Source organism: Medicago truncatula, chromosome 1, assembly GCF_003473485.1.
Source record: "Medicago truncatula cultivar Jemalong A17 chromosome 1, MtrunA17r5.0-ANR, whole genome shotgun sequence".
Lineage (NCBI taxonomy): Eukaryota > Viridiplantae > Streptophyta > Magnoliopsida > Fabales > Fabaceae > Medicago > Medicago truncatula.
This window is the reverse complement of record NC_053042.1, coordinates 45009720-45020373: the sequence shown is the minus strand read 5'-3', so window position 1 is coordinate 45020373 and position 10654 is coordinate 45009720. Positions and strand designations below refer to the sequence as shown.

The window sequence follows — 10654 nt, the reverse complement described above, 5'->3', positions numbered from 1 at the left end:
AGTAAAGAGCTTCCGCTTGAGGGGGAGCACGATGAAGTGATGGACTCACACTTGAGACACTTTATAAGTAAGAGGATCCATAAACCCATTGCCTTAAGGTTTCAGCCTTAAGGTTTTTGGTAAGAGTATTGCCTTAAGTACGATTCAACTTCTAAAAAAATTATTGAAATAAGTTTTTGAACCTTGTGTGTTTTTCCATCATAAACATTCATATAGTTCTCATACAATAGTAAAATATATAACAACAACAATCAAGTCTTCCCCTAAAACAAAAATTAATCAAGTCTTATTCTACTACATGGATCAAGCAACTCTATAAAGATCTATCGATGATATATTATATCCAATGATATAATTATCCAATGAGACATATATATTTTTAGTAATAGCAGAAACCATTTCATAAGAAAGTTATAAAAACACACTTCATAAAAATATTCGCTTTCTAGAAACAATAGTTAAACAAATTAGAATCCCTTCAAATGCATATTGCATTTTATACTCACACTAAAAAGAGAAAAGAAAAAAGAAATAATACCTTCAAGGATCACAACAATACATATATAAACTAACATGATGAACAACTACATGCTTCGTTAAACCACATAAATAATAGACATAAATATTTCAACAATGTAAGTGATGTAACTACACATAGAAATTGCTCCTCTAAAATTATCTTGTTAAAAGATGCAGATAAAGATATATGGTAGAAACATATAGCAAAGAAAAAACAAGAGAAAAGAGTGAACATATGTGAAGTGCAATGGAAAAAGTAGTAACTAACCAGTTGGAAGGATTTTTTTTAATCCCAGAATTAAATCTGTATGTCCTTTAAACAGTTTCTTCACTCTAGTCATTTCACCTCTTATATCAATTCTTCTTCCCGCCCTCAAATCTTTCAGGAGTTTTAAAAACTGATGATACTTTATTCTGTTATATTCAAATGCAGCTTTCACTGCCTTGAGAAACCCTAGTTTATCGTCGCCGATTCGGAAGTTCTTCATCTTTATGGTTCACAAAATTATTATTATTATTCAGTTTAAGTACTACTAATTCCAATTCAAAATAATAAAACCAAGAAATAAATCGAGTGAAGGAGGATTGAGGTGCATACCATTGATCTGATTTGCATAGTTGAACGCAGCTGTGGCAGGGATGATTCGAGTGTGTGTGTGAACCCTAATTCAGAAACTACAAATAAAAAGGAACAAGGAACAAGAAAACACGACAAGGTTATTTTTCTTCTTCATAGTAATAATGTTCTTATTTTATTTTCAAATCAATTTGATTGATTATTTCCAAAAATAACTCAAGTAATTTTTTTTAAGAAAATTAAATATGATTTTTTTTTTTTTTTGGTCCAGCAGCCTAGTCGCTAGAATTCACCTTTTCAAAGTGAATAAGTGGGGTGTCCGGGGTTCAAACCCCGACCCCTGCATATAACAATGTATATACCTGCCAATTGAACTATACTCACGAGGACTTTTAAGGAAAATTTAAATATGATTATTATTGAGTGTAAGTAATCCAAACTAATTTATTCCTAGAAGTGGTTTATTCAAATGAGCAATTAGACCATCCTCGTGAGCTTAACTCAGTTGGTATGAATAATGCATAATATGTGTAAGATTTGAAATTTGAACTCTGGCCGCCGAAAAAAAAGACTGTCTATATATAAACCAAAAAAAAAAATAGATCATCTATATAGAAAATTTGGGTACTTAAATGGGCATGAACACATCGACAGATACATAAATTCTAATAAGTAGGGTCAATTTTATTTTTTTTAAGAAAATAGGGTCAAAGTTATATCGTAAAAGTTTATATAAAATTATTAATTTTTTATATAAAACTATATAAACGCGTAAGCGTGCAACAATTATATAAGTTATGTTTATAATTGCTCTAAAAATTAATTTTTTAAAAAAATATTTTTTCAATTATAGTAGAATATAAAAAATTACAATCATAATTAATTATTTTTTCAACAAGCAACGTCAATTACAGAGACCTTTTCAACAAATATAAGATTAGTCTAGAATATAATAGTAGTGTTATGGTGTTACTAACGCTTAAAAATAAGCGTTAATTTTACGATATAATAATTCCAACAACATTTTTATAAAAAATTATTTCTTTTGATTTCTTAACTAGTGCTCTTAGAACACTCATTATGATCTTTCTTAGTTTTCTAGATCATTTTCTTCAGTTTGTGAACTTGACAGGTGGAGGCAAAGCTACTAGAGACTTTCTTCAGCTTATTTGGCTCTTGTGCGTTTGGGTTTTATGGAACGAACGTAATAACAGACTTTTCAATAATGTTGTAACTTCTATTCCCAGGTTGTTAGATAAAGTTAAATATATGTCTTTAGCCTGGTTGAAAGCCAAAAAGGTTGTTTTTAGGTTTGGTTCAGATAGATGGTGCTCAAGCCCCTTCCAATATTTGGGCATCACGTGATGGTTTTTGTTTGTTTGTATGACTATGTGTTTGTATAGTAGCTCTTTTGACACGCATTGTGCTATAGGAGCTGCTTTTGGTGGTTAATATATATCCCATTTTTTATTGTTAAAAAAAAAGTATATAAATGGGGTCAAACATCATAAATATCTAATTTTTTTGTTAAAAATACAATAAGCAAGTGGGGTCGGCTGACCCATTGCCCCCACATTGAATATGTCCATGTACACATAACTCGTTTTGTAAGTAATATTTAATAAACACATAATTTTTTCAATTAAACACCTTAAAAATTATTGAGTCCATAACTTTATATCATTAAATTGTATAGTAATTTATATGTTCTTTCATACTTATCAAATTTTTCAAATATTAAATTAATTCAATTATAAATTATTGAAAAGTGTAGTATTATTTTAAAACATTTTTTATTAAGAATTCAAAAAAATAATTTAAATTTGGAAAAAAAAAAGTTTGAAATGATGGTAAATTACATAATTTAAAATGATGACAAACTATCTGTTGTAGTAAAAAAAAATGTATTCTTTAATTTATATTTTAATCATGGCTATGTTTAGCGTTACTATCCATTGTCGGTATCAAACTCATATGAAAGAAGAGAGTTGTGTTAAGCTTAAGCAGCAAACTTAAAACATCGTCTGATCTATATGACATGAATCGAATATACAATAGTATGAAGGCTAGGTTGTTGTCAAAAAGCAACAAACCGTATAACCTAAGTACAATGTCAAATGAGCAGTGGCCACTGCATTGCCGTTTGATTGCAATGAAAAATAATTAAGGGTTCCCACATTTTTCGTGAACTTTTTTTTTTTTGATCAAACTAAAAATGCAATAAAAATCAGGAAAGACCTAAACCCAAGTACAACAGTTACCACATTACAAACCAACCAAAAGCAGAAAAATAAGAACAAAGCACCTCAAACAAAAGAGGGCAGAAATCAATCTAAAATCAATTTAGAAACGGATAAACCAGCACTATCTCTATGAAGAAGAGGAAGTAAGAAAGTAGGTGGGGCTGGCCACCATTGTGAAGATAACAAGGCAAGCCCCTGCCCATTCTTGTCTAGAGCATCATCAACTTGATTATCTTCCCTCAGAATATGCAAGCATGAGCAGTCAATACTAGAGCAAAACTTCATGCAATTGAGCCATCTGGCTCTCATCTTCCAAGGAATTTCATGTGGGAAAGAAGTTAGTTCACAAGAGTATAAAGAATATAAGCGCTCTTACAGAAAAATCTATGAAGATAGTAGACGCTTTGATTAGGAGAATGACTGATTTGATGTGTCTACTAGAAAGTAACTGGGTGGATGAAAGGGAAACAAAATTAAACAGTTAGAGCATTAAACTTTGATATATGGATAAAGTTAGATCGAAAAATAATGTGGGCATTATAGTTGACAAAGAGTAGAAGAAACATATTTACTGTATTTATGTACATTATACTCCCTCTATTTCAAAATATAAGCAAATTTTACTTTTTAGGTTCACTCATTTAATGATGTATGTGATCTAATATGAACTACATACATCATTAATTAAATAAACTTAAAAAGTAAAATTTATTTTGAGGGAGTATATGTTTGTGTTGTGGTCCAAAACAAACAAACAAAATCTAGCTAATATACAACTACCGGCGGGTGTTTTCTTTTTTACAGCCGTTGTTTAGTTTTACTGTTTTAGTTTAGTTGACCGAATGATGATGTTGAGTCAAATATCGCGGACGTATCTCTTACTCCTCCTACCAAAATCCAAGGCACGTTGTGTCACCATCGGTAATCGACACTTGTACATACATAGATTTAAATATTAGCAAATTAATTAATATAATATAGTTAGATCACTTTGATAAATGATTCACCTTTACACATGTTCTTGAAAATCGGTGCTGTTGAAGAATCAACAAAAGTTAAGAAAAACAAATATATGTTCATTTTTTTAGAGGAAATATATGATCATATTTGTTTTTATTTATGTTGAATTGACAACTATAATTCTTGGTCTTAGTGGTAAAAGTGAGAAGGATTATAAACTTGTATTTCTAAAGAAAGTTGTTGATTTAGAGTTTTGAATAATTTCTAGGTAGGACAGAACACCTATATAATAAGATCTTAATCTTGTTGCTCAAAAAAAAAAAAAAAAAAATATCTTAATCAACGTGTACAGTTATTTTCACGTTTTTACCGACTATCAACTACGGTTAGTTTAGTCATATATTTTTCTTTCCTTTTTGAAACAGTGTTCCCTACATGATTGACATGGTTAGTTGGTTATAGATATAATTCATTAGTATTGATGCACACAGTTTAGTTCAAGTTTCCTTTTCAATAACAGTTGGTTTGGTATTATTATTGATAGTATTCATTCACCTTTGAAAATTCTTGATAATCATATATATCACTTTGCCGTACACCTTTCTCATATATATTTACTTTCTTCTTCATCACTGGTTAATTTTGTTTAGGTTTGGTGCAGTTGACAGTTTAGAAGAAAAACAAAATGCAGTCAAGTCCTTTGCTTCTTGAGGAACCTATTAGGATGGCTTCCATCCTAGAGCCATCCAAACCTGTCAGTATCTCCTTCTCTCTCTTGATGTTTTTTTTTTTGTTGCTTCTCTTATTCTTTTCTTGATGTAATTAATTGGTATTATGAGAAAGTAATTACTTTTTTGTGACTCATTTGTTATTGTTGTCTAGTATGGTAGATCAAGTTCAAAAATGTTAGTGTAGTTTTGTTGGTATCTTAGCTTAAGATGTGTTGTGTTTTGATTCAGCTGATCTTGTCTTTTTGTGTGTGTTTGGTTCTATAGTGACACAAATCATTTTGTAAAATTGAGTTGAATGTAGTGTGATTTCTATTTGGATATAGTTATGTATTCAAGGTTAAATAAAATCAATTATAGAAGCAAAAAACTACAAATTCTAGCTTCAAGTAGGATCAATTCTATTTAAAAACATCGAAACATCTCAAAATCAATTTTGACCCCTCCAGAGGTGAAACCAAACATTAAGCATAGTGATTCTGATTAAATAAAATTAACGTTTGGCAATCCAATTCTTGCATTATAATTTGTAGTTATTTTGTAAGTTTTGATGCTCCTGCGTTTGATTGCGTCTGTTTATGTTTAGAGAGGGGGTGATGTAAGTAATTTACTCTTTAGGTTGTTTCATTGTTTTTTACATTTGTTTTGGTGAATCATGAGAACTATTAGTCTGTGTTATGGAAATTAAGTATGGAGATTTAAGATACTAAAAGAAAGGTTTATATACATTTGCTAGAGAATTTGTTTAGAAGACTTTATTCAGTGTTTGTCAAGATTTTGATCAAAGTTTAAAATGCATTCTGCAGACTTTCTTTCCAGCTATGACAAAAATTATAGGCACACTTGGTTCGAAGTCACGATCAGTTGATACAATTACCCGATGCCTTGATGCAGGAATGTCTGGTATTATTCCATTAAAACCTTTCGTTTTATGTGATCGTTGTTCATAAGTTAATTGTAGGTTTTCCTTTATCACATTTACCGCACTTTTCCCTCCTTCCTTTTTAACCGTCTCTTTGTAGAAATTTTTCGTTCTTAATTAATTGTCATTTTCAAAGTTTGATGCAACATTAACTACTGATTTGTCAATAATACCATTGAGTATTTATTGCAGAGAGATATATAAGTTGAATAAGAGGATAAATGGCATTACAGGAATAAGAGTAAATGACATAATTTTATCACAAGTAACAAAATTTATTGGTTTTCTTAATATGTGTTATGTGTAAATAACCTTAGCTAAAATGGAATGGAGGGAGTAACCTTATGTGTTATGAGTTCTTCTGTTATAATTTGGATTGGTCCTTGCAAGTTTCATGTCTTAGTCATTTGTTTTGTCGTCTAATTCTTCCTTTCTTACCATATGCCAGTCGCACGGTTTGACTTCTCATGGGGTGATCCAGAATACCACCAAGAGACTTTGGAAAATTTAAGGGCAGCTATCAAAAGCACAAAAAAACTCTGCGCGGTAAACTTGACACACGTTTGCTGTTAATTTACTCATTTATATGACATACATGGATGTGATGACTTGTAAGGAGATACTATTAAATGATTGCGGTTTTAATACATTGACTTCTATCCAATTTATTTTCCATATGTGCAAATACCTTCTGAAGGGTAGTTAGTGTAACAATATACATGCATTTTGGTTCAATTTCAGGTTATGCTAGATACTGTAGGTCCAGAATTACAAGTTGTGAATAAAACTGATCGCCCAATTACCCTTGAAGCAGACACATCACTTGTCTTAACTCCGGATCAAAACAAAGAAGCTACTTCAAATCTATTACCAGTAAATTTTAGCGGCCTTTCAAAGGTCAGTCTACCTTTATCCATTTTTTTGTTATTACAGGAGTTTGTTGGATCACATGTTTACCTTCCATTACTTTCATATTAGCCTTGATAATGTGTACTACAATGTGATTTTCCCCTTTAACTAAGGTATCCATGATTATGCAGGCTGTGAAGAAGGGTGATACTATTTTCATCGGTAAATATCTGTTTACAGGAAGTGAAACAACTTCTGTATGGCTAGAGGTGATGCAGACATAGTTCAATCTTTAAGGCTGACGCTATAGTTTATTCTGATTTAGTTATTATCTTAATATTTTCCGTTGCATATGTTATTGAAATACTTTTCTTTGACCTCCTTAGGGTAATGTAGTAATTCAGTTATAAATGACCTAAAACCACCCCTCCTCGATGAACGAAGGAGAAAGAAAGTTTAGAGAGAAGTTGGAGTTTCTCCTTAAAACTGAAATTTTCTCTCAGTTATTTTGGATCCTATAAGTCTACCAAATTTCCTTCTTATATTTGCAGTTAGATTTATAGTAAACATTTTATGAAACAGGATGCAGAAAGTAGAATATTGCTTACAGTTAAAGTTAGAATCATTCTCTTTTGTACTATAAGTGTAAGTGGTATCTGTTTCACAATACAGGTCAGCGAGGTGAATGGTGACGATGTAACTTGTCTCATAAAAAACGATGCTACACTTTCTGGATCATTGTATACTTTACATGTCTCTCAGATCCGTATCGATCTTCCTACTCTTACTGATAAGGATAAAGAGGTAACAAAATGAATTTTGTGTACATAAAGTAGTGAAATTGACATAATGTGGTTGACAAAACTGAATTATACTATATTATAAAACCTGCAGCTTGATTACATCAATGCTTGAAATTTCTTAAAAATTTTGTTGTAAACTGGCTTATCTTTCTGTTGGTCTGTAAATATGGAAAATGGATTATTTTTTTGGCAAATCCAAAGATTAAATGTAAGTGTACAACTATTTACACAATTGATGAGGTAAATTCTATTATCTGCACATTGATAACAAAAGTTAAACTGATTTAGTTGACCATTTTACAATCATGAATGGTAAACCATTTTATTATTATTGCGTATTTTTATGAATCTAAATGTTCCTTTTGACATTTTACTCACTAACTCAGGTAATACGCACATGGGGTGTTCGAAACAAAATAGACTTTCTCTCATTATACACCCGGCACGCTGAAGATGTTCGCCATGTAAGGGATATACCTGCTACATTTTATGTTCTCTCTAATTTATTGTTTTCTATCGCATACCTTTCCCTTTTCTTCTATATTAATTGTTTTCATCATGCTTTTCAACTTATAACTTTGCTTAGATTGTATAACACTGTCGATGAAGTGAATCATTTGCATTTTTGCATTCCTCGCCATTAGAAAACATAAACAATGCGTCCGATTTTCATTTGCAGGCCCGTGAATATATCTCCAAATTTGAAGACCTCAAGCAGACACATATTTTTGCAAAGATCGAAAATATAGAGGTAAGAAACTTGAAGTTCCCTAAACAATAGACTCTCCGCTTTTTATAATAACCAGACAAATGCTGTAGTTCAAAGTCTTTTAAGATTGTGCTTAATTGTGGTTGTAAAGTTAATCTTTCTTCTCTAAAATCCATACAGGGATTGAAACATTTTGATGAGATATTGAGAGAAGCAGATGGTATCATCGTCTCTCGTGGAAATTTAGGGATAGATCTCCCACCTGAGAAGGTCGGTATTTACTTCCGGTCAGAAAAATCTGATGTTATCCTACGCTTCCATTTTGTTTATTTGTATTTTTTAGTGTCGCGGAGATTTTTGTCTACATATGCCTTTTACAGCATTCCTCCGTCTCTCTAGTATACGTTTGAATAGAATCCTGAATATGTATGTTTAAATTTGACAGGTGTTTTTGTTCCAAAAAGCTGCTATTTATAAGTGTAACATGGCGGGAAAGCCAGTTGTTGTCACACGTGTGGTGGATACTATGACTAATAATCTGAGACCTACTCGTGCAGAAGCAACCGATGTTGCCAATGCAGTATTGGATGGTAATTTGTTTTCCCTAATCTAAGTTCTTTTTTGTCATATTTGAATAGTTCTGTATGATCTAAGCATGGGGTATCTACTTATGATTGCGTCATTGAATTGTCTAAACACTTGTGTTCATCAATATATATATCTTTAGTTTTTTGTGTTTGTCACATTGTGCATAAATTTGCATTGCAACTTACATGTTTAAATTTTTTGTCTTTTATATCAGGCAGTGATGCAATTCTCCTTGGGGCGGAGACTCTTACAGGATTATACCCTGTAGAAACCATTTCTACAGTTGGAAAAATTTGTGCTGAAGTAAGTTTGTGCTTTACCTTTAAACAACACTTCCTACCATACTTTTCGCAATTAAAAATTATTGCTGTCACTTGTTAGTTATCTGCAGTAAAATCCTCTTTTGTATTCTTGTCATACTAATTTGTTAAGATATTATGTGGAGTGTAGATATATAAATTACATTATGATTTTATCATTACATTATGGTAAATTGAAATAGATCTATTATAAATGTATACTAATTATTCTACTGCACTGTCCAGGCAGAGAAAGTTTACAATCAAGATTTGTATTTTAAGAAGACAGTCAAATTTGTGGGAGAGCCGATGAGCCACATGGAATCAATAGCTTCCTCTGCAGTACATTTCTCACCGCATTATTCTATTCACTTGCTCAAAGAAACTATATACTAATTGAAGTATATATTTTGTAGTAAACTTATTTTTTCTGAAACATACAGGTTCGAGCAGCCGTCAAAGTTAAGGCATCTGTTATCATTTGCTTCACCTCATCTGGAAGGGCTGCAAGGTTTCATTTCATTTTATCTCTTATGATTACTCTTTATTAAAAAGATTTCTCATATTTGAATAACTGATACAGAATTTCTCTTTTTTTTCTTCTTTCTTTCTTTCTTTCAGTATTTTAGTTCCACATTCAGATATGACAGTCATGTTCAATTCTGTTGCAATTTTGACATCTTTCTGACATAGTGACATCATTAATTACTTGTTCTTTTATGTTATATAGGTTGCTTGCCAAGTACAGACCAACCATGCCTGTGATATCTGTCGTCATTCCTCAGTTGAAGACAAATCAACTCCGATGGACATTCACCGGTGCCTTTCAGGCTAGGCAGTCACTTATTGTGAGAGGTCTTTTCCCTATGCTGGCGGATCCTCGACACCCTGTAAGAATGATTAAATGTTATATCATATAGAGATGTTATACGGGAAAGGATAACCAAGGAACACTATTAAAACCTCAATTGGGAAAATGCTGTGTTTGTCATCTTTCACTTCATAGTTGTTAAACCAATTGAATTTTCCTTTTTGCGTGCAGTCCGAGTCGAACACTGGATCAAATGAATCAATTTTGAAGGTTGCTTTAGACCATGGCAAGGCTTTTGGCATCATAAAACCACATGACCGAGTTGTTGTTTGCCAGAAAGTTGGTGACTCATCAGTTGTGAAGATTATTGAACTTGAAGATTAGAAATTGTCATTTGCATAATAAAATGCACTAATTAGAGTGCGGTAATAGAATTCTACTAGTAATTTTTTGAGTGATAAAATGGTTGTGGAGCTCCAAATTTGTTGTTTGATTAGCAACTATAGTTTTGAACTAGAACGGTATGCTAATGAAAATGCATTATTTCAATTTTGTTCCTAAAATCATGTTTTATTCACTTACATTTTTGTATTCAGAAGTTCAGATAGATGAATGTTAGATTAACTTTATAAGTTCAAGAAAGGTT

At 31.6% G+C, this 10654-nt stretch overlaps 1 protein-coding gene across 2 annotated transcripts; it reads left to right on the top strand.

Moving 5' to 3' along the window:
* The first annotated feature begins 4745 nt into the window (after positions 1–4745).
* On the top strand, positions 4746–10599 carry LOC25484886 (pyruvate kinase 1, cytosolic). Of its 2 annotated transcripts, XM_024784681.2 has the most exons (16): positions 4746–4827; positions 4961–5053; positions 5834–5930; positions 6398–6495; positions 6691–6846; positions 6990–7067; positions 7471–7602; positions 7988–8065; positions 8281–8352; positions 8491–8580; positions 8756–8900; positions 9113–9201; positions 9444–9539; positions 9641–9708; positions 9928–10087; positions 10240–10392. In XM_024784681.2, exons 2-16 carry the CDS (start codon positions 4985–4987, stop codon positions 10390–10392), a joined length of 1581 nt encoding a protein of 526 aa, XP_024640449.1. In that variant the 5' UTR covers positions 4746–4827; positions 4961–4984. The 2 variants fall into 2 exon arrangements, with proteins under 2 accessions (XP_024640449.1, XP_013469353.1); XM_013613899.3 differs by lacking the exon at positions 4746–4827 and having other exon boundaries at positions 4985–5053; positions 10240–10599.
* Positions 10600–10654: the final 55 nt, after the last annotated feature.